Source organism: Bos taurus, chromosome 2, assembly GCF_002263795.3.
Source record: "Bos taurus isolate L1 Dominette 01449 registration number 42190680 breed Hereford chromosome 2, ARS-UCD2.0, whole genome shotgun sequence".
Lineage (NCBI taxonomy): Eukaryota > Metazoa > Chordata > Mammalia > Artiodactyla > Bovidae > Bos > Bos taurus.
The window spans coordinates 1293764-1318398 of record NC_037329.1 but is presented as its reverse complement, the minus strand read 5'-3'; the positions used below and the strand labels follow the sequence as shown (position 1 = coordinate 1318398).

General features: G+C 43.4%; 1 protein-coding gene and 1 non-coding gene across 2 annotated transcripts; both read left to right on the top strand.

The window, feature by feature from the left end:
* Positions 1–163: 163 nt before the first annotated feature.
* CCDC115 (coiled-coil domain containing 115) lies at positions 164–4241 on the top strand. Its single transcript, NM_001034444.1, is given in 5 exon segments — positions 164–276; positions 356–459; positions 548–630; positions 1245–1376; positions 2885–4241. Coding segments are annotated over 5 exon segments (543 nt in total). The 5' UTR covers positions 164–165; the 3' UTR covers positions 2998–4241.
* Positions 4242–4957: 716 nt separating this feature from the next.
* Positions 4958–5029, top strand: TRNAE-UUC (transfer RNA glutamic acid (anticodon UUC)). The gene has a single exon. It is a non-coding gene; the product is annotated as a tRNA-Glu (tRNA).
* The last annotated feature ends 19606 nt before the right edge of the window (positions 5030–24635 follow it).

Below are 24635 nucleotides of genomic sequence, written 5' to 3'. Positions count from 1 at the left end.
AGGCCACGCTGATCCTGAAAAGCGCAAAGCAGCCAGCCACAATCCACCCACGACTGGGAACGCCCCCGAGAGGGCGGGCCTCGCACGCCTATTGGCTGTCCTGCTAGGACTGCGGACACTGATTGGGCGACCTGTCAGGAGCCGGCTCTCGACTCTGCGAAGCAGATGGCTTCTCGGGATCTGCGGGCCGAGGTGGACTTTGTTCTCCTGCAGCTCCTTGGAGACCTGGAGCAACTGGAGGCGAAGCGGCAGGCGCTAAACGCCCGGGTGGAGGAGGTGGGAGCTTCGGGCGGGAGGGCGGGCTGGGCGGCGCACGAAAGTTACTTTGTTTCACCTCTCTCTTCTCTCTTCCCAGGGCTGGCTCTCGCTCTCCAAAGCGCGCTATGCCATGGGTGCCAAGTCAGTAGGGCCCCTGCAGTATGCGTCCCACATGGAGCCCCAGGTCCGCGTCGGCACCAGGTGAGGAGCCTTGCATGCTGCAGCGGGTGGGCGGGCAGAGGGCCGGGCCGGGGCCGCCAAAGGTCCAATCTCCCTTCTCGTTCTGTAGCGAGTCTCAGGACGGACTCCAGAAGTTCTGGATGGTGAGAGCGGGCACCCAGACTCCAGAGGAGGTGGGATCCCGCGAGGCAGGTGAGCTCCCCCTCTTCTTCCCCTAGGGTCCCTTCCCATATAAAAGACAAAATGCATGGGACGTCTGAGGAAATGATTTTATTTAGGCTGTTGCGATAGAGCGCGCCCCAATTTTGAAGATCAGAATATCTCAGCAGAGAGGTATTTTTGCCTTAGATTTATAGGGGGAATAGAAAGTTATGGGCGAGGTCCCTTACCGTTAGAATTGTTTTGCAGTCAGAGGAAGTCTCAGCTGAACAGAAGATGTTTATTTCTGTGTCTAGCTAGTTTAAGGGGGACAAATTTCTAATCCCAGTTAATCATTCATGAGACAATGGGGAGTTGAAGGGTGTGTCTGACTTTTCAGCAGATTCAGGCAAAATGGCAGAAGTTTGTGTACCTTTTTCACAGGAAAACAAGGGGGGTCATTTGCTGGTTTTATGACAGTCAGTAAAAAAGAGTGGACAGACACAAGGGGAAGGGTAGTTCCTTGTAATAAGGTGTTTTCCGAAACATAAAACGAATTTTGCAACAGTTGGTATTTTCTGGGATCTTGAGCTTAGATCGAGTTTAACATTGTCGCCAAGAAGACGGCCAGGTATTAATAACAAGACCCCTAGCCTTTCTTTCTTCAGCTCTGCGCAGGCGCAAGGGTCTCCCAAGGACCCCAGAGCCAGACTCCTCCCCAGCTCCCCAGAACCCTTTGAAATGGTTTGGAATCCTGGTTCCTCACAGTCTGCGACAAGCTCAAGCCAGCTTCCGGGAGGGTGAGTGACCCTGAAAGGGACCTATCTACCGTGAGTGCTAATGCCAGGCTTGGGATTAGTCTGCAAAAGGCTTTGCAGGTTTTCTCCATTTCAGACTTGTTGCACACCTACTATTTTTTAAAAAAAACATTTATTGGCTGTTGGCAGAGTTCAGGTTCATAGGAGGTGCTGGGGATACAACAGGAAACAAAAGGTATAACACCCTCATGGGATCTTTATTGAGTGCAGAAAAACAACATGCATGAAAACAAATAAGTAGGCCCTAAATAAAATACCAGGCAATGAAAGTTGCTACGAAAAAATAAGGTAGAGAGAGTGCAATGGATGGCATAGCCTAGGGGAGCTGTTATGTATTTGGTAGCCTGGAAAGGCCTCTGAGGAGATGAAGGAAAGACCTTTGTTGGTGATCTGGGGGAACAGTGTTCTAGGTGCCAGGGACCATCCAGGGCAGATCTCTGAGGTGATGCTACATCTGATATGGCAGAGAGGAGGCCAGTGGGCAAGAGTGGAGGTGGTGTGGACAATGGAAGACAGGATAAGTGGGGGGGTTGGGGGGGTGGAACTGCATGTTTTTTTGAGTGGAAACCACAGGATTTACTGATAGATCAATTCAGGAGTAAGGGAAGGAGAGCAGTGAAGGATGCGCCCAGTCTGTAGTCAGAATGCCTGAGAAGGTGAGGTGGGAGGGCCACAGAGCAGCAGCTGAGGTAGAGTCAGGAGTGATGTGGGGTATGTTCCTGGTATGGTGGAGATTTTGAGTGGATAGTTGGGTACATGTATCTGGAGTTTGGAAGAGGCCTGGACTGGAGAGAGAGATTTGAGAGCTCACTGCATAACACTGGTTTCGCTGACACAGCCACAGCATTAAAGTTGAAATGGGATGAGGTCAGCAGAGGTCCCAGGAATGTGAACAGGAAGTAAGGGGAAAAGAAGGGAAGAGGCCTGTCAAGAAGACTAAGGAGTGGGGCAGAAGCAACATCAGGAGGGTAAAGTGTTATCTGGAGGGAGTGATCAGTGTGACCAGACAGTATGGCAGAAGACAGGACTGGCCAGTGGACTGGGTGGTGTGGACGGCCCAGAGGACTTCCCAGCAGCTATTCTTGGAGAGGTATCAAGTGGAAGCAACATAGGTGCGGATCCAGAAAGTGGACCAGTCTTGGGGGCAGAGAAAACAAGTAGAAGGAGAGAGGGCAAGAGTAGTGAGGGCCTGTGATAATGGAGAAAAGAAGGAATGATAAGGACAGAGACTATGTTATAATCTGTGAATTTTTAGTTCGTGGTGGTTGCTATAAGAGGGTCAAGGAAATTTGAGGGGGAGGTGACATTTTAGCAATGACCTGAAGAACTTGAGAGTATGAGTCCAGTGAGGTTCTCAAGGAGTCAATGCCAGCTGTACCTGGAATGTTTTAGGAATAGTTTGAAGGCCAGAGTGGCCTGAGGGTGTCCAGAGCCCCTTGAGACATGTGGCACCATAAATACCACAGTGACAATCTCTTCTCGTCCTCTAGGTCTGCAGCTGGCTGCGGACATGGCCAGCCTTCAGAGCCGCATCACCTGGGGTCAAAGCCAGCTCCAGGAACTCCAGGAGAAACTCAAGCAGCTAGAACCCAGGGCTCCCTGACCTGTCACCACAGAAGCAAGGCAGTGGGAACAGCTATTCTTCGATGTGGCTCCCTTATCAGCCCTTCCTCCTTCACAGATTGCCCGCCACCCCAACTAGCTCCTGCTCCTTAATACTTCTCTGGTCTGCATGTTTCCAACTTTGTTAGGTGGGAAAGTCTGAAGAGGCAAACTGCATAATGTTCAAGGTTACTACTGTGAAACCACTTGTAAACTCACATTGTCCCAGGACACATCCATGTGGAACAGTCACAAAGCCGTTAGGTTAGTTCATATTATTGAACAATAACAACTTCACGCATCAATTAGCTGTGGTTTTTCATTACTGGATGAAATACTACACAGCTAGTGGCAGAGAAGGACAAGAAGTAGGTGCTTCAGTTTCTCCAGATCCTTAAAACTGACTTTGATGGGGGGCAAAAAACATACATAGCTACACAGATCAGGACAGAATGATTCTGCATTGATAGAAAAACACATGTATCTGAGTAGATGGGAAATGCTTAGTAGGTTTTAAGCCAGAAAGTAAAAAGGATCTGACCTAAATTTTCAAGGGAACTCTTTCAAAAGACCATTCAGGTTTTTAAAAGACTGCCTTTCAAGAATGAGTCTTTTAATTTGTTGAGGGGCCAGAAACTCTGTGTCCTGGCTTCATTTTTCTGTGGGCTTGTTGATATTTTTAGCAGTTTCTAGGAGCTTATGGGGGATGTTAGTTTTTTGTTTATAATATGAGCTGTATCTTTTTTCCCAGTTTTTGTGTTTTAACTTCATTTATGGTGGGTTGTTTTTTTTTTAACTTTTTATTATAAAACACATTGCATTAAACTGCACAGAACAGTTGAATAGTGTAATGAGTAAGGTGAAAGCTCTCTCAGCTCTTGTGTTTAAATCAAGTTTCTTAGAACAGTTGAAATTATCAGGTAGCTATTTTATGATTTCTGGCTTTGGGATTGCAGTTGATGGGATAATAGAATTCTCCAGGGTTTTCCTCAAGAACTTTTGTATTCAAGTGAAGTATAGGGTGAGTCCTGCACTCAACTTCTTCTTTTCTACCATAGTTCATACAGTGGACCATCCTTAGCGCTGATTTGAAATGCCACCCTTTTCTTTCGATTAATCCCAGTGTTGTATACCCCTACCATATTTTGGCATTTCCATTTTTTTCATTGATCTTAATGGAAGTTAAGACACAGGTACCACAGTGTTTTAATTCTTGAGACTTTAATAAAAATATACTTGAATCGCTGCTGCTAAGTTGCTTCAGTCGTGTCCGACTCTGTTCGACCCCAGAGAGGGCAGCCCACCAGGCTCCCCCATCCCTGGGATTCTCCAGGCAAGAACACTGGAGTGGCTTGCCATTTCCTTCTCCAATGCATGAAAGTGAAATCGCAGTAGGGCAAATTTTCTGGTTGGATTGGAGGAAATTTGGAGAGGGGGCACCCTACCTTTGTTTGTGAAAAGCTTAATTGAAGCACTCAAATGGAAACAGTGTGACTGGAGGGGAAAAGGGCATCCCTCCCCCAACACAAAGGTTGCATTTCAGAGATTCTCTAGCCAAAATGAGCGAAGGTGAACACCCGGGGAGGGGAGTGGCCACGGGGAGAGTAGTCTTTTGTTTTAGACGTCAGTTGACAACGAAGGTCAAGCAATAGCCCTCCTTCATTTACTGTTTGAAACTAGGCTTCGAGGGCGCTCAAGGTCCAAGGCGGTTACAAGCGCCTCGTCACCCACCCTCGCTCGGGTTCTAGAGGGCGCTTTCGGGAGTAAGAATCCCTCCCTTCAAGAGACGCCCGGACGTGCTGACAAACACTGCGGAGGCGGAGCCGGGCTCGCGCAGCCGCAGTCAGGCCGAAATGCTACAAGTGCACGCAAAGCCTGAAGTGCGCAGGCGTGTGGATGAGCTGACGACAGGCTGACACAGAGGATATATATATGAATAAGAGAGAAATACTTTCAGTGGTTCCCATATGGTCTAGCGGTTAGGATTCCTGGTTTTCACCCAGGCGGCCCGGGTTCGACTCCCGGTATGGGAACTAAGAATATCCTTTTATTTGCCAAAGTTTTAGTTTTTTGCCTTTAGTACGTCTCAAGTCAAATTAACTGTTTCTTTCCATTTAATCCTAGCGAAATCGATGCCCAGGAAGCTCCGGGGCCCATTCTTAAATGTTTTAATCATTGTCAATTTTCATCACATTATTAGCTAGTTGTTCTCTAACACTGAGTTACATAAGATACCTTATATACTGCTATATAATACAGTACCTTAATACTACAGAATTAATATTATTGTTTACATATTAAATATTTAATTTTTAAATATTAAACCTTCGCTGCGCAGAGCGTCCCTGCTCTCCGGCTCCTCCCTGAAGGGCTGTGCGGCAGGGAGAGGTGGAGCCCCACCGCTGCAGATTGGCCCAAGAGACTGCCGGCAAGCCCAAGGGTGAGCTGCTGCTGACCTGAGTCCGCGGAGGGGCGATGGGCTGGGTGCGGGGAGGAACTGGAGAGTTTCCTGAAAATTTTAACTTTCTTAGTCCTGTGGCTGCTGTGTTCCTCCTGTGATCCAGTGGCTGGGGTTCCTGGTGAGAGGGTAACAGGCAGGAAGGCTCAGTGCAGTTCAGTTCAGGCGCTCAGTCGTGTCTAACTCTTTGCGACCCCATGAACTGCAGCACGCCAGGCCTCCCTGTCCATCACCAACTCCCAGAGTTCACTCAGACTCACGTTCATCGAGTCGGTGATGCCATCCAGCCATCTCATCCTCTGTCGTCCCCTTCTCCTCCTGCCCCCAATCCCTCCCAGCATCAGAGTCTTTTTCCAGTGAGTCAACTCTTCGCATGAGGTGGCCAAAGTACTGGAGTTTCAGCTTTAGCATCAGTCCTTCCAAAGAACATCCAGGACTGATCTCCTTTAGAATGGACTGGTTGGATCTCCTTGCAGTCCAAGGGACTCTCAAGAGTCTTCTCCAACACCACAGTTCAAAAGCATCAATTCTTCGGCGCTCAGCTTTCTTCACAGTCCAACTCTCACATCCATACATGACCACTGGAAAAACCATAGCCTTGACTAGACAGACCTTTGTTGGCAAAGTAATGTCTCTGCTTTTCAAAATGCTATCTAGGTTGGTCATAACTTTCCTTCCAAGGAGTAAGCGTCTTTTAATTCCATGGCTGCAGTCACCATCTGTAGTGATTTTGGAGCCCAAAAAATAAAGTGTGACACTGTTTCCACTGTTTCCCCATCTATTTCCCATGAAGTGATGGGACCAGATGCCATGATCTTAGTTTTCTGAATGTTGAGCTTTAAGCCAACTTTTTCACTCTCCACCTTCACTTTCATCAAGAGGCTTTTTAGTTCCTCTTCACTTTCTGCCATAAGGATGGTGTCATCTGCATATCTGAGGTTATTGATATTTCTCCCGGCAATCTTGATTCCAGCTTGTGCTTCTTCCAGCCCAGCGTTTCTCATGATGTAGTCTGCATATAAGTTAAATAAGCAGGGTGACAAAATACAGCCTTGACATAATCCTTTTCCTATTTGGAACCAGTCTGTTGTTCCATGTCCATTCTAAATGTTGCTTCCTGACCTGCATGTAGGTTTCTCAAGAGGCAGGTCAGGTGGTCTGGTATTCCCATCTCTTTAAGAATTTTCCATAGTGTGTTGTGATCCACACAGTCAAAGGCTTTGGCGTAATCAATAAAGCAGAAGTAGATGTTTTTCTGGAATTCTCATGCTTTTTCGATGATCCAGTGGATGGATGTTGGCAATATGATCTCTGGTTCCTCTTCCTTTTCTAGATCCAGCTTGAACATCTGGAAATTCTCAGTTCATATACGGTTGAAGCCTCACTTGGAGAATTTTCGGCATTACTTTGCTAGCATGTAAGACGAGTGCACTTATGTAGTAGTTTGCACATTCTTTGTCATTGCCTTTCTTTGCGATTGGAATGAAAACTGCCCTTTTCCAGTCCTGTAGCCACTGCTGGTTTTTCCAAATTTGCTGGCATATTGAGTGCAGCACTTTCACAGCATCATCCTTTAGTATTTGAAACAGCTCAGCTAGAATTCTGTCACCTCCACTAGGTTTGTTAGGTAATGCTTCCTAAGGCCCACTTGACTTCACAATCCAGGATGTCTGGCTATAGGTGAGTAATCACACCATCATGGTTATCTGGGTCATTAAGATCTTTTTTGTACAGTTCTTCTGTGTATTCTTGCCAACTGCTCTTAATATCTTCTGCTTCTGTAAGGTCCATACCATTTCTGTCCTTAATTGTGTTCGTCTTTGCATGAAATGTTCCCTTGATATATCTCTAATTTTCTTGAAGTGATCTCTAGTCTTTCCCATTCTATTGTTTTCCTCTATTTGTTTGCATTGATTACTGAGGAAGGCTTTCTTATCTCTCCTTGCTATTCTTTGGAACTCTGCATTCAGATGCTTATATCTTTCCTTTTCTCCTTTGCCTTTTGCTTCTCTTCTTTTCTCAGCTATTTGTGAGGCCTCCTCAGACAACCATTTTGCTTTTTGCATTTCTTTTTCTTGAGGATGTTCTCGACCACTGCCTCCTGTACACTGTCCCAAACCTCCATCCATAGTTCTTCAGGCACTCATTAGATTTAATCCTTTGAACTTGTCACTTCTACTGTATAATCCTCCTAGTTATGGATGGCTCAGATGGTGAAGCGTCTGCCTGCAATGCGGGGGACCCAGTTTCAATCCCTGGGTCAGGAAGATCCCCTGGAGAAGCAAATGGCAACCCACTCCAGTACTTTTGCCTGGAATATTCCATGGACAGAGGAGCCTGGTAGGCTACAGTCCATGGGGTCGCAAAGAGTCGGACATGACTGAGCGCCTTCACTTTCACTGTATAATCATAAGGGATTTGCTTTAGGTCATACCTGAATGGTCTAGTGGTTTTCCCTCCTTTCTTCAATTTGAGTCTGAATTTGGCAATAAAGAGTTCATGATCTGAGCCACAGTCAGCTCCTGGTCTTGTTTTTGCTGAGTATATAGAGCTTCTCCAACTTTGGCTGCAAAGAATACAATCAATCTGATTTCAGTATTGACCATCTGGTGATGTCCATGTGTAGAGTCTTCTCTTGTGTTATTGGAAGAGGGTGTTTGCTATGACCAGTGTGTTCACTTGGAAAAACTCTGTTAGCCTTTGCCTTGCTTCATTTTGTACTCCAAGGCCAAATTTGCCTGTTACTACAGGTGTTTCTTGACTTCCTACTTTTGCATTCCAAGCCCCTATAATGAAAAGGATATCTCTTTTGGGTGTTAGTTCTAGAAGGTCTTGTAGGTCTTCATAGAACCGTTCAACTTCAGCTTCTTCAGCATTATTGGTTGGGGCATAGACTTGGATTACCGTGATATTTAATGGTTTGCCTTGGAAATGAACAGAGATCATTCTGTGGTTTTTAAGATTGCATCCAAGGACTGCATTTCGGACTCTTTTGTTGACTGTGGTGGCTATTCCATTTCTTCTAAGGGATTCTTGCCCACAGTAGTAGGTATAATAGTCGTCTGAGTTAAATTCACCCATTCCAGTCCATTTTAGTTTGTTTGACACTCGGAGGGCCCAAACAAACCTTGTGTGCACCAGGACCCAGAGACTTCACAGAGACTGAGCCAGAACAGTGCTTGAGCGTCTCCTGTGGAGGTTTGGGTCAGCAGTGGCCTGCCATGGGGGCAGGGGCACTCATTTCAGCAGTGTATGCATGGGATGTTTTGAAGGAAGTTGCCATTATATTCATTACCTCCACCATAGTTCGGCCTCAGATCAAACAACAGAGAGGAAACACAGCCCCACCCATGAACAGAAATTGGATTAAGGATTTACTGAGCATGGCCCTGCCCATCAAAACAAGACCCAGATTCCCCCTCAGTCAGTCTCTCTCATCAGAAAGCTTCCATAAGATTCTTATCCATCAGAGGGCCAACAGAATGAAAACCACACTCACAGAAAACTAATCAAACTGATCACACGGACCACAGTCAAGTCTAATTCAATGAAACTATGAGCCATGCCATTGTAGGGCCACCCAAGACGGACGGGTCATGGTGGAGAGTTCTGACAAAATGTGGTCCATTGGAGAAGGAAATGGCAAACCACTTTAGTGTTCTTGCCTTGAGAACCCCATGAACAGTATGAAAAGGTGAAAAGATAGGACACTGAAAGGTGAACTCCCCAGGTCGGTAGGTGCCCAATACGCTACTGGAGATCAGTGGAGAAATAACTCCAGAAAAAATGGAGAGATGGAGCCAAAGCAAAAACAACACCCAGTTGTGGATGTGACTGGTGATAGAAGTAAAGTACGAAGCTGTAAAGAACAATATTGCATCAGATCAGATCAGATCAGTTGCTCAGTCGTGTCCGACTCTTTGCGACCCCATGAATCGCAGCATGGCAGGCCTCCCTGTCCATCACCAACTCCCGGAGTTCACTCAGACTCACGTCCATCGAGTCAGTGACGCCATCCAGCCATCTCATCCTCTGTCGTCCCCTTCTCCTCTTGCCCCCAATCCCTCCCAGCATCAGAGTCTTTTCCAATGAGTCAACACTTCACATGAGGTGGCCAAAGTACTGGAGTTTCAGCTTTAACATCATTCTTTCCAAAGAACATCCAGGGCTAATCTCCTTCAGAATGGACTGGTTGGATCTCCTTGCAGTCCAAGGGACTCTCAAGAGTCTTCTCCAACACCACAGTTCAAAAGCACCAATTCTTCGGCGCTCAGCCTTCTTCACAGTCCAACTCTCACATCCATACATGACCACAGGAAAAACCATAGCCTTGACTAGACGGACCTTTGTTGACAAAGTAATGTCTCTGCTTTTGAATATGCTATCTAGGTTGGTCATAACTTTCCTTCCAAGGAGTAAGTGTCTTTTCATTTCATGGCTGCAGTCACCATCTGTAGTGATTTTGGAGCCCAGACAAATAAAGTCTGACACTGTTTCCACTGTTTCCCCATCTATTTCCCATGAAGTATTGGGACCAGATGCCATGATCTTAGTTTTCTGAATGTTGAGCTTTAAGCCAACTTTTTCACTCTCCACTTTCACTTTGATCAAGAGGCTTTTTAGTTCCTCTTCACTTTCTGCCTTAAGGGTGGTGTCATCTGAATATCTGAGGTTATTGATATTTCTCCCGGCAATCTTGATTCCAGCTTGTGTTTCTTCCAGTCCGCGTTTCTCATGATGTACTCTGCATATAAGTTAAATAAACAGGGTGACAATATACAGCCTTGATGTTCTCCTTTTCCTATTTAGAACCAGTCTGTTGTTCCATGTCCAGTTCTAACTGTTGCTTCCTGACCTGCATACAAATTTCTCAAGAGGCAGATCAGGTGATCTGGTATTCCCATCTCTTTCAAAATTTTCCACAGTTCATTGTGATCCACACAGTCAAAGGCTTTGGCATAGTCAATAAAGCAGAAATAGATGCTTTTCTGGAACTCTCTTGCTTTTTCCATGATCCAGCGGATGTTAGCAATTTGATCTCTGGTTCCTCTAAAACCAGCTTGAACATCAGGAAGTTCACAGTTCACATATTGCTGAAGCCTGGCTTGGAGAATTTTGAGCATTACTTTACTAGCATGTGAGATGAGTGCAACTGTGCGGTAGTTTGAGAATTCTTTGGCATTGCCTTTCTTTGGGATTGGAATGAAAACTGCCCTTTTCCAGTCCTGTGGCCACTGCTGAGTTTTCCAAATTTGCTGGCAGATTGAGTGCAGCACTTTCACAGCATCATCTTTCAGGATTTGGAATAGCTTAACTGGAATTCCATCACCTCCACTAGCTTTGTTCGTAGTGATGCTTTCTAAGGCCCACTTGACTTCACATTCCAGGATGTCTGGCTCTAGGTCAGTGATCACATCATCGTGATTATCTGGGTCGTGAAGATCTTTTTTGTACAGTTCTTCTGTGTATTCTTGCTATCTCTTCTTAATATCTTCTGCTTGTGTTAGGTCCATACCATTTCTGTCCTTTATCGAGCCCATCTTTGCATGAAATGTTCCTTTGGTATCTGTGATTTTCTTGAAGAGATCCCTAGTCTTTCCCATTCTGTTGTTTTCCTCTATTTCTTTGCATTGATGGCTGAAGAAAGGCTTTCTTATCTCTTCTTACTATTCTTTGGAACTCTGCATTCAGATGTTTATATCTTTCCTTTTCACATTTGCTTTTCGCTTCTCTTCTTTTCACAGCTATTTGTAAGGCCTCCCCAGACAGCCATTTTGCTTTTTTGCATTTCTTTTCCATGGGGATGGTCTTGATCCCTGTCTCCTGTACAATGTCACGAACCTCATTCCATGGTTCATCAGGCATTCTATCTATCAGATCTAGTCCCTTAAATCTATTTCTCACTTCCACTGTATAATCATAAGGGATTTGATTTAGGTCATACCTGAATGGTCTAGTGGTTTTCCCTACTTTCTTCAATTTAAGTCTGAATTTAGCAATAAGGAGTTCATGGTCTGAGCCACAGTCAGCTCCTGGTCTTGTTTTTGCTGACTGCATAGAGCTTCTCCATCTTTGGCTGCAAAGAATATAATCAATCTGATTTCGGTGTTGACCATCTGGTGATGTCCATGTATAGAGTCTTCTCTTGTGTTGTTGGAAGAGGGTGTTTGTTATGACAAGTGCATTTTCTTGGCCAAACTCTATTAGTCTTTGCCCTGCTTCATTCCGTATTCCAAGGCCAAATTTGCCTGTTACTCCAGGTGTTTCTTTACTTCCTACTTTTGCATTCCAGTCCCCTATAATGAAAAGGACATCTTTTTGGGGTGTTAGTTCTAAAAGGTCTTATAGGTCTTCATAGAACTGTTCAACTTCCGCTTCTTCAGCGTTACTGGTTGGGGGATAGACTTGGATTACTGTGATATTGAATGGTTTGCCTTGGAAACGAACAGAGATCATTCTGTCATTTTTGGGATTGCATCCAAGTACTGCATTTTGGACTCTTTTGTTGACCATGATGGCCACTCCATTTCTTCTGAGGGATTACTGCCCACAGTAGTAGATATAATGGTCATCTGAGTTAAATTCACCCATTCCAGTCCATTTCAGTTCGCTGATTCCTAGAATGTCAACGTTCACTCTTGCCATCTCTTGTTTGACCACTTCCAATTTGCCCTGATTCGTGGACCTGACATTCCAGTTTCCTATGCAATATTGCTCTTTACAGCATCGGACCTTGCCTGTATCACCAGTCACATCCACAGCTGGGTATTCTTTTTGCTTTGGCTCCATCCCTTCATTCTTTCTGGAGTTATTTCTCCACTGATCTCCAGTAGCATATTGGGCACCTACTGACCTGGGGAGTTTCTCTTTCAGTATCCTATCATTTTGCCTTTTCATACTGTTCATGGGGTTCTCAAGGCAAGAATTCTGAAGTGGTTTGCCATTCCCTGCTCCAGTGGACCACATTTTGTCAGATCTCTCCACCATGACCCGCCCACCTTGGGTTGCCCCACGGGCATGACTTAGTTTTCAATGAGTTAGACAAGGCTGTGGTCCTAGTGTGATTAGATTGACTAGTTTTCTGTGAGTATGGTTTCAGTGTGTTTGCCCTCTGATGCCCTCTTGCAACACCTACCATCTTACTTGGGTTTCTCTTACCTTGAGTGTGGGGTATCTCTTCACGGCTGCTCCAGCAAAGCTCAGCCATTGCTCCTTACCTTGGACGAGGGGACCTGGAATGTTAGGTCCATGAATTGGAAGTGGTCAAATTGCCACTGGCAATGTGAGATGGCAAGAGTGAACATCGACATTTTAGGAATCAGTGAACTAAATCTATGTTAATAAAACTATATATTTACTTGGAAACCTGCCTTTCTTCAAGATTCATGTCAATTGTTTTACGGCCCGGGATGACTCACCTTTTGCCACTATTGTCTCAGAATGCATGTTGTGTGTGAGGGGCCTGGTGCCATTCTCTGGCTTTTGAGACATTCCCTTTCTCTAATTAGCAGCTCGCTAACCCACTCCAGTACTCTTGCCTGGAAAATCCCATGGATGGAGGAGCCTGGCAGGCTGCAGTCCATGGGGTCGCTAGGAGTCGGATACGACTGAACAACTTCACTTTCACTTTTCACTTTCATGCATTGGAGAAGGAAATGGCAACCCACTCCAGTGTTCTTGCCTGGAGAATCCCAGGGACGCGGGAGCCTGGTGGACTGCCGTCTATGGGGTCGCACAGAGTCAGACACAACTGAAATGACTTAGCAGTGTTAGCTATATAACATCTGGCTAAAGACTAGCAGGGGGGCACTCTTTCTGCCTCCTTCTGATGTCTATGTCAGAAACGTTCCCTATCTCTTTTATACTTTAATAAAACTTTATTACACAAAAGCTCTGAGCAATCAAGCCTCATCTCTGGCCCTGGATTGAATTTCTCTCCTCGCAGGCAGGAATCTCTGTGTCTTTCATGGCTCAGCAACAGCCTTTCACTGGTTTTCCAAGGGAGAAATCCAGGCTTGTCAACCAATCCCCCCCCCCCACTCCACCACCCCACTATCCACCCCCAACCTGTGCACACTTTCCATCGAGAGGAGAGTCAAACCCACAAACACAAGTCAGTAAGTCCCTTCTTCATTCCACCCCTTTACTTTGATTCAATCAGTTAATCTGGAAAAGCTTTGTGCAGCCTGAGGTCCTGAGACAGGAGTGTACTATCCCACTTGTTTATTCAGTCACACTTTTGGGTGGGTCGGGGAGAAATTATATCTATAATCGTATTAATTTTTTCAGTGTAGAAGTTAAAATAGGATACAGTGGTCTCTGATGTGGCATGAAAAGAGCTTGGATGTCATTTCTGACCTCACAATAAGGAAAAAGCTGAATAAACTATGGTTTAGCAGCTCTTCTCAGATCATGAGAAAATTGAGGTCACAGGGCAAACTGCTGCCTTGAAAACTGTAGGGAAGAGTGAATACAGACTCATACCTACCCAGGCCCAGAAGCTGCTGCTACAGTCAGCAACTGGTAGGAAAACTTAAAATCTTGTTCATCCTCACCCTCTTGTAGGTTTCACCTCCAGCAGCCCTACCAGCTGCTCAGGGTCAAGACTGGAGAAAAATCTCCAGGTGCTTCTGGCAAGGGGAGGAAGATAGGAACTACTTTGAAATGTACCACAGCACCCAGTTCTCCTTAACAAAATCCTGTCCTCAGGAAAACTTTTACCAGAGTCTGCCAACCTGAAGGAAGGGAAATAACCAACTCCAGCCACTCTAGCCATCCTGTGTCACATGAAATGAGGATAAAAGCTCAGAAGCACTTGTGAGGGTCATAGCCCAGGGGCAGAGGCTCATTAAAAGACTGAGTCTAGGGATTCCCTGGCAGTCCAGTGGTTAAGACTCAGTCCTTCCACTGCAGGGGGCAAGGGTTCACCCCTCATGCCCTGTGATGTGGCCAAAAACAGAAAAAGAATTTTTTTTTGAGAGGAAATAAAAATGGACTTACCTTTTTGGGAAGGCATAGTATAGTTGCTTTACAATGTTGTGTTAGTTTCTGCTGTACAACAAAGTGAATCACTATATGTATACATACCAGTGTATCCCCTCCCTCTTGGTCCTCCCTCCCATCATCCCCATCCCCTTCCCACCCCTCTAGGTCACTGTAGACTACCAGACTGAGCTCCCTGTGCTATGCAACAGGTTCCCACTAGGAACCTCATCTTACAATTCATCCCACCCTTCCCGCCATGTCCACGTTTGTTCTCTACCTCTGCAAATCTATTTCTGCCCTGCCCATACATAGAAGAGCACAAAATCCCTTAATTTGAGATACCTGGTTTTCCTTAATTAACAGTAATCTCTTAAAATTCAGATTACCTGCCCCTTGCTGAAAACTTCCACACTACAATCTCCCCGCCTCCTCAGAAACAGTTCTCTCTTGAAGTCCACATGATTCCCACCAAATAACCCTAAATCTCAACTTTGAAGTCACATGCATTTTTCAGATGACAGCCCATGTCTTCGATCAGCTGGCTGGCTCACCAGTAGTTGGTTCACACCCTCAGGAGTTTCTTGGGTAAAATCTAAAATGGGCCTCCATATACAAAAGCTAGGGAAAGACTAAAGAAAGAGCAGACACTCTAAATTGGTAGGTGGCAGGTTTAATAAGCAAGGGAACTTGCATACAAATCTTGTCTTGGATGGCCACAGGTAGACCTCCATATTCACCCACCAGAATCTTAAAAACTTACATAGAAGTCTTAACTGAGTTCCATCAGACATATGCCATCCAGATGGTCTCAACAACACTGTATTATTAGAAATTTGTGTCCTTGGGACAGCTTGTAGGATAGGGAAGGTAAGTGAATAGGAGTGGGTGAGAAGCCTCACTACCTAGGTCTAGCTCATAAGTCATCCACCAGTGAGTGATATCGTCTCAATGAATTCCTCCAACACATTTTGTGGAGGGTTTTTGCATCAATAGTCATAAAGAATATTGGTCAGTACTCTTTTCTTACAGTTTCTTTGTCCAGTGATAGTATAAAAGAAATTGCTAGTAGTACTGAATCCAGGCTCCGTCTGCTCATACAACAGGCCAGTAATTGGGAGATGAGGTGCTGAGGCAAGGAATGGTAACTTTATTTGGAAAGCCAGGCTTCTGAGAATTCAGTAGGCTAGGGCTTCCCTGATAGCTCAACTGGTAAAGAATCTGCCAGCAATGCAGGAGATCCCGGTTTGATTCCTGGGTCAGGAAAATCCTCTGGAGAAGGGATAGGCCACCCACTCCAATATTCTTGGGCTTCTCTTGTGGCTCAGCTGGTAAGGAATCTGCCTGCAATTCAGAAGATCTGGGTTTGATACCTGCGTTGGAAGATCCACTGAAGAAGGGAAATTCTACCCACTCCAATTATGGGGTCATAAAGAGTTGGACATGACTGTGACTCTCAGTGTCCTAGAGTACCATCTTCTCAGGGTCTGGATGCTAGTTTCTTTTACAGAACAGAAAGGGAGAGGTGAAGAAGTAAAGTAAGAAGGCCATTTGTTGCTGTTCAGTCACTCAGTCGTGTCCGACTCTGCAACCCCATGGACTGCAGCATTCCAGGCTTCCCTGTCCTTTACCACCTCCCAGAGCTTGCTCAAATTCATGTCCATTGAGTCAATAATGCCATCCAGCCATCTCGTTCTCTGTCATCCCTTTCTCCTCCTGCCTTCAATCTTTCCCAGCATCAGGGACTTTTCCAATGAGTTGGCTGTTCACATGAGGTGGCCAAAGTATTGGAGCTTCAACTTCAGCGTAAGTCCTTCCAATGAATATTCAGAATTGATTTCCTTTAGGATTGACTGGTTCTATCTCCTTGCAGTCCAAGGGACTCTCAAGAGTCTTCTCCAATGCCACAGTTCAAAAGCATCAATTCTTTGGTGCTCAGCCTTCTTTATGGTCCAGCTCTCACATCCATACACGACTACTGGAAAAACCATCTTTGACTATATGGATCTTTGGTGGCAAAGTAATGTCTCTGCTTTTTAATACACTGTCTAGGTTGGTCATAGCTTTTCTTCCAAGGAGCAAGTGTCTTAATTTCAAGGCAGCAGTCACCATATGCAGTGATTTTGGAGCCCAAGAAAAAGGCCATTAGTCTTACAAAATATCTCTTGGCTTGGCCAACATCAGGGAGGGGATGTGTTAACTTTTCTGTAGCCATTCACAGGTAGGCAGGGACAGAATCTCTCTCTTGCAGCTGAACAAAGGTATATTAGTTTAACATTCAAGCAAAAGGCAGGTTCCCCAGGAAGGCCATTGTGTACACTTAGGGCTATAGACAGCATTCTTTTAGTGATTATAATAACAGAAGCAAAAAAAAAAATAGTAAAGGTTAGAGTAAAAGAAACAGATCTATCTTGGAGTCAGATTTTGCTCTTTTCTGTTACACTGGCTTCAGAATGAGTTTAGAAGTGTCCTCTCCTCTTCAATTTTTAAAAGAGTTTGAGAAGGATTGGTGTTTATTCTTCTTTAAATATTTGGTAGAGTTCTGCCAGTGAGGTTATCTGGTCCAGGGCTTTTCTTTGCTGAGAGTTTTTGGTGACTTTCTTTTTAAACTGTGGTAAAATACCTTCTTTGTTGAGAAGTTTTTGATGACCATTTCAATCTCCTTGCTAATAATAGATCTTTCCGATTTTCTTTTTCTTCATAATTCAGTCTTGGTAGATTGTTTTTCTAGGAGTTTGTCCATTTCATCTAAGTTATTCAATTTTTGGCACACAATTGTCCACGGTACTCTTTAATAATCCTTTCTATTTCTGTAAAATTCTATTAATTGTCTCACTCTTACTTATTTGAATTTTTTGTTTTTTTATCTGATTCTTCTCTTTTCTTCTTAATCTAGTTTTATTGCCTTTGTTGTTCTGTTCAAAGACCTGACTTATGGTTTTATTGATTGCTCCATCATTTTCCTATTTTCTATTTTATTTATCTCTGAACTAATTTTTTTTTTTACTATTTCCTTCCCTCTACTATCTTTGAATTTAGTTTTTTGTTCTTCCTTTTTCTAGTTTCTTGAGGTGTAAAGTTAAGTTATTGATTTGAGATCATCCCTCTTTTTTAATGTGAGCATTTATAGCTATGAATTTACCAGTTATCACTGCTTCTGCTGCATTCAATAAGTTTTTTTTTTTTTAATTTATTTATTTGGCCACACTGGGTCTTAGTTGCTACACTCAGAATCTTCAGTCTTTGTGGCAGCATGCAGTATCTTTTAGTTGAGACATGTGATCTCTTAGCTGTGGCATGTAGGATCAGGTTCCCTGAAAAGGGATTGAACCTGTGTCCCCTGCATTGGGAGTGCAGAGTCTTAGCCACTGGACCACCAAGAAAGGCTCTCCATAAGGTACTATATGCTGTGTTATTGTTTTATTTTGTCTCAAGATATTTCCTAATTTCCCTTGTGATTTTTTCTTTGACTTGGTTGTTTAAGAGTATGTTGTTCAACTTCCACATATTGTGAAATTTTTAGGTTTCCTTTTGCTATTGGTTTCTAGTTTTATTCCATTGCAATCAGAAAGTATACTTTGTATGGTTTCAATCTTTCTAAATTTTAAAACTTATTGTGTATCCTAATATATGGTCTATGCTGGAGAGTGTTTTATGTGTACCTGAGAAGAATGTGCATTCTGCTTTACTTAGGCAGAGAGTTCTCTCTCTCTCTCTATATATATATATCTGTTAGGCCTAATTAGTATAGCATTGCTGAAATCCTCTATTTCTCTATTTATCTTCTGTCTATATGTTCTAACCATTATTGAAAGTAGGGGTATTGCAGTATCCAACTACTGCTGTAGAACTATTTCTCATTCCAATTCTGTTAATGTCTGCTTCACATATTTAGAAGTGCTGAGGTTTGGTGCACATATATTTATACTTGTTATTATCTTCTTGGTGATTTGACCCTTTTATCAATATATAATGTTCTTCTTTGTCTCTTAAAACAGTTTTTTAATTTAAAGTATATTTTGTCTGATATTAGATAGCCACTTCTGCTCTTTTGATTACTGTTTGCAAGAAATATCTTTTTCTATCCTTTCACTTTCTACCTATAAGTGTTCAGTCACTTCAGTCGTGCCCAACTCTGTGTGACGCTGTGGACTGTAGCCTGCTAGACTCCTCTGTCCATGGGAGTCTCCAGGCAAGAATACTGGAGTGGGTTTCCTTGCCTTCCTCCAGGGGATCTTCCCAAGCCAGGGATCAAACCCTCATCTCTTACATCTCCTGCATTAGCAGGCAGGTTCTTTACCACTAGTGCTACCTGGGAAACCATATATGTTTTAAACACAGGTATGCAGGCCTTGCTGTATGTCAAAGTAGAAGAGATCAAGAAGAGGTAGGAAGAATACACAGAAGAATTATACAAAAAAGGTCTTAATGACCCAGATAACCACAATGGTGTGTTCATACACCTAAAGTCAGACATCCTGGAGTGTGAAGTTAAGTGGGCCTTAGAAAGCACTACTACAATCAAAACTAGTGGAGGTGATGGAACTCCAGCTGAGCTATTTCAAATCATAAAAGATGATGCTGTGAAAGTGCTGCACTCAGTATGCCCACAAATTTGGAAAATTCAGCAATGGCCACAGGGCTGGAAAAGGTCAGTTTGCATTACATTCCCAAAGAAGGGCAATGCCAAAGAATGTTCAAACTACCAACACAATCGCATTCATTTCACATGCTGGCAAGGTAATGCTCAAAATCCTTCAAGCTAGGCTTCACAGTATGTGAATCTAGAACTTCTAGATGTACAAGCTGGATTGAGAAAAGGCAGAGGAACCAGAGATCAAATTGCTAACATCTGTTGGATCATAGAAAAAGCAAGAGAATTCCAGAAAAACATCTACTTATGCTTCATTGACTATGCTAAAGCCTTTGACTCTGTGGATCACAACAAACTGTAGAAAAGTCTTAAAGAGATGGGAATACCAGACCACCTTACCTATCTCCTGAAAAACCTGTATGGGGGTCAAGAAGCAACAGTTAGAACCGGACATGGAACAACAAACAGGTTTAAAATTGGGAAAGGAGTATATCATGGCTGTATATTGTTACATTGCTTATTTAACTTATATGAAGAGTACAGCATGTGAAATGCTGGGCTGGATGAAGCACAAGCTAGAATGAAGATTGCCAGCAGAAATATCAACAACCTCAGATATGAGGATGTTACCACTTTAATGGCAGAAAGCAAAGAGGAACTAAAAAGCCTCTTGATGAAGGTGAAAGAGGAGAGTGAAAAGCTGGCTTAAAACTCAACATTCAGAAAACTAAGATCATGGCATCTGGTCTCACTACTTCATGGCAAATAGAAGGAGGAAAAGTGGAAGCAATAACAGATTTTTCTTTGTTTGGGCTCCAAAATCACTGTGGAAGGTGACTGCAGCCATGAAATTAAAAGACTCTTGCTCCTTGGAAGAAAGCTCCAAAATCACTGCAGATGAGTCTGCATTAGCATTAGCACCACCTAGGAAGCCCTCCTAGGTATACGCCCAGAGAAATAAATAAACGCGTATATCCACACAAAAACTTGTACCCAATTGTGCATAGCAAGATTATTCATAATAACCAGTAAGCAGAAATAACTCTATTAATCAACAACTGAATATATAAAAAATGATATCATAAAATGATTTGGGAAAAACAGAAATTAAGTATTGATAGTTGATATGGCAGCCCACTCCGGTACTCTTGCCTGGAAAATCCCATGGGCAGGGGAGCCTGGTAGGCTGCAGTCCATGGGGTCACTGAGGGTCGGACACGACTGAGCGACTTCACTTCCACTTTTCACTTTCATGCATTGGAGAGGGAAATGGCAACCCACTCCAGTGTTCTTGCCTGGAGAATCCCAGGGACGGGGGAGCCTGGTGGGCTGCTGTCTATGGGGTCACACAGAGTCGGACACAACTGAAGCGACTTAGCAGTAGCAATAGCAGTTGATACGTGCTATGTGGATAAACCTTGAAAACATTTTGTCAAGTGAAAAAAGTCAGTCATCAAGGCATGAACACAGTTACGTGAAGTGTCCAGAACAAGCAAATCTATAAAGACAGAAAAATAGATTGGTGGCTACCTAAAGCTGGAAGGAATGGGAGATTGGGAGATAATAGATGAGAGGTCTAGAATTTCTTCTAAAAAATTAACTTTTTAAAAATTGTTTATAGTGAGGATGCCCAACACTGTGAGTATATTAAAATAGCCATGAATCATATCATTTAAGTGGGTGAAGTATATATGTAGATGACTTATAGTTTACTAACAGCTGTTTAAAAAAAAGAATGGTAGATGAACCTATGAATAAAAAAAATAGGTTTAAAATAGACAAATGAACAGAAAGATCATTAAAGAACATATGGACAGTTAGATATACAAATAGTGTAAAGGCAGACAATGATACAGATGGACAAGTGGACAACTAGAAACCAGACAGAAAGAGAAATAGATGATAGATAGAGGGATGGTGGGTAGTGGGTAGATACTGTATACTTGCATAGGTAGTTAGATAGTAGTAGATAGAGAGACAGAGAAACAGCTAGATAGATATATATGCAAGCATTCATACAGACAGAAAGACAGGTAGGTAAACAGGAAGAAAGACATAAAAACAAAGATGATAGAAAAATAGACATAAATATAGACAAAAAGGTAGAAAGTCAAAAAGACAGACATACAGAGACCTACAAATAGACAGTTACTAGGACTGACAAATAGATGAAATGGATACATAGTGATATTGACAGGTGGACAGACAGACATACTGACAGCTATCATAGGGAGTAGAGAGAGACTTTGAGAGAAATAGAGAAACAAAACTAAGCAGAGAATCAGACAGAAAACCAATAGATAAACAGATGGTCAGACAGGCAAATGGAAATTAAGACATCTAGGTAGAGAGAAAACAGATGTATTGAAGGTAATATAGACAAACAGATGTATAAATGAATGGATAAAGACTATAGGCATGGATAAATAGAAAATAAATAAGTATCCAGACACACAGACAAGTATATAAATCAGGAAGAGAGATAGACAAGACAGGGTTCCACTTGTGTGGTGCTAGCACGAGGATCTCTGTGGGCCAGCAAAACAAGGGGAGCTGTGAACACATTTCCAATATCTGAAAATAGTCCTAAGGACATACAACAAATGACAAATTTTGTTTTAAAAAAAAATTCTGGCCATGCCACGCAACTTGGAGGATACTAGTTCCCTGACCAGGGATCAAACCTGTGTTCTTGGCAGTGAAAACACAGAGTCCTACCCACTGGACCACCAGGGAATTCCCAACATTTATTTTTTTTAATTAACTAAAACTCAGTAAAAAGAGCTACAGTCTACAGCATCTGAAGCACAACCAGCTCTCTTCTTCCCCTACCTTCTTAGTGTGCTGAAAGCTCTCCTCCAGGTGGTGGCCAAGAAGGGAGCACTCTTCCCCGTCAGCTCCCCACTGACCAGTGTTTCACTGGGGGGATCAGAATTTTTCATTCCCTGCAACTCCAGTAGAAGAAGCTAACTTTCTGATTTGTGCAGCTGAGCGTAGGGGAGCCTTTTCTTTACCCAGCACCCAGAGAAGTGGCCAAGGACCCTTAAAAACAATCACTCTCTTAATTAAGAGCAAGGAGTAAACTATTGCCCTGCCCACTCACCACCCAAAGCAGAGTGGAGACAGCTAAAAGAGAACCCCCGGAGTCAAAACATAATGAGTACAAATACACAAACCACTCAACACAGTGTCTCTCTCTCTCTTTTTCACACACACCTCCCACCCCATAAACTTAGTGCCCTCATTCATTCACAGTGTCTCACACACAAAGCCCACCCAACAGTGTCCGCCACAAATGCACAACACTAAACACAGTTTCATATACATGTAGCTCTAAACAGTGTTTCACAGATTCACACCAGACTGTCTCACACAAACCTAAGAAACCGTGTCTCACAAATGAGCAAAACACTACTAAACACATTAGCTGTCTTACAGACACACACAGCTAAATACAGCAACACACCACCATTCAAAACACTGTCTCACACACATGGCAAACACTTGACACGCACATACTCAAATCAAACAGTCTCACACACATCCCCCACTATACTCGCATCTCACTGTTGTCCAATGACTATAATTACAGGCCCATTGTTTGGATGTACAATTGTACAACATGTATATTATTGGTATGATTTTATAGTACAGTTTCCCTGGCGGCTCAGATGTTAAAGAATCTGCCTGCAGTGCAGGAGACCCAGGTTCGATTCTGGGGTTGGGAAGATCCCCCGAAGAAGGGAATCTCCAGTATTCTTACCTGGAGAATTCCATAGACAGAAGAGCCTGGTAGGTTACAGTTCATAGGGTCGCAAAGAGTCGGACATGACTGAGAGACTAACACTATAGTATAGCTCTGTTGTGCAATAGATGTAAGTTGAATAGCACAGAGGATGAATGGAGCCCACTGGCTGTGTGAGGAATTAGGTGGAACATCACCTGTTGAGCCTACAAGAGAGTTCAGGATGAAAAAAAAAAAAAAGGATGAGGCACTCATCCTGATAGATAGTTAGATGAATATCTCTGAAAGAATTTCAGGACTTCCCTCATTTTCCCAGTGGTTAAGAATACTCCTGCCAATGCAGGGGACATAGGTTCCATCCCTGTCCGTGAAGATCCCACATGCCTTCAGTTCAGTTCAGTTCAGTTCAGTTGCTCAGCCGTGTCCGACTCTTTGCGTCCCCATGAATCACAGCACGCCAGGCCTCCCTGTCCATCACCAACTCCCGGAACCTACCCTAACTCATGTCCATTGAGTCGGTGATGCCATCCAACCATCTCATCCTCTGTTGTCCCCTTCTCCTCCTGCCCTCAATCTTTCCCAGCATCAGGGTCTTTTCCAATGAGTCAGCTCTTCGCATCAGGTGGCCAAAGTATTGGAGTTTCAGCTTCAACATCAGTCCTTCCAATGAACACCCAGGACTAATCTCTTTTAGGATGGACTGGTTAGATCTCCTTGAAGTCCAAGGGATTCTCAAGAGTCTTCTCCAGCACCACAGTTCAAAAGCATCAATTCTTCGGCACTCAGCTTTCTTTATAGTGCAACTCTTACATCCATACATGACCACTGGGAAAACCATAGCCTTGACTAGATGGACCTTTGTTGACTAAGTAATGTCTCTGCTTTTTAATACGCTGTCTAGGTTGGTCATCACTTTCCTTCCAACACACGCCTTAGGGCAACTAAAAATGAGTGCCACAACTACTGAGGCCCACAGCCCCTAGAACCCATGCTCCCCGATAACAGAAGCCACTGCAATGAGAAGCCCATGCACCGCAACAATGATCCAGCAGAGTCAAAAATAAATAAATAAATATTTTTAAAAAATCTTTAAGAAAGAGTTTCAATGAGCCAAATTCTTGCATGTTCCCATACATGGGAAAGCACCAAAATTGTTAAATATTTTTAAAAAATCTTTAAAAAAGAATTTCAGTGAGCCAGATTCTTGCATCTTCCCATGCATGGGAAAGCACCAAAATCATTACCTTGAACTCTCCTTGTGACTAGCAGTAATCTTTTAACCACACTTTGGGTAGCAAGGTCCACTTTTTGGGAATGTTAAAGTCTTTGCTACTTGTTTTGGGAATTTCGTTTGTTTTCTTTTAGCTTTTCTAAATCTGACCCTAAATCTCTTGAATTCTATAGTCCCCATGAACCCCTTCAACTTATACACATTATTCTAAGACTCAGTTCCCTTCAGTCTTCTCCATTTACCACATTAGCTGTTGAATATTTATTTCCCATGTTTATTGATTGCCTTCTGTTTGCTAGTTTCTGTGGGAGATGTACACTGGTGAAAAGAGCATAAATTTCCTGCCTTCATGGAACTTACTTTTAATATAGTACTGTCCAGTATCTACATGGGCTGGTGGCTGCCATATTGGATAGCACAGGTCCAGTGGGAGAAACACAGTGTCAAACAAGTCATCACACCAGATATTTCCAGAAAGGCTTTATTTCCTGTTGTACTAGAGATTAATTAACTACTATCTGGGGTCAGAAAGGATGTGATAAAAACCTTGTCAAATGGCATAATATAAATTATGGCATTTAAGAAAGACCTGGTGATCCAAAAGAGAACGTTTTGGTTTTTCTTGTGTG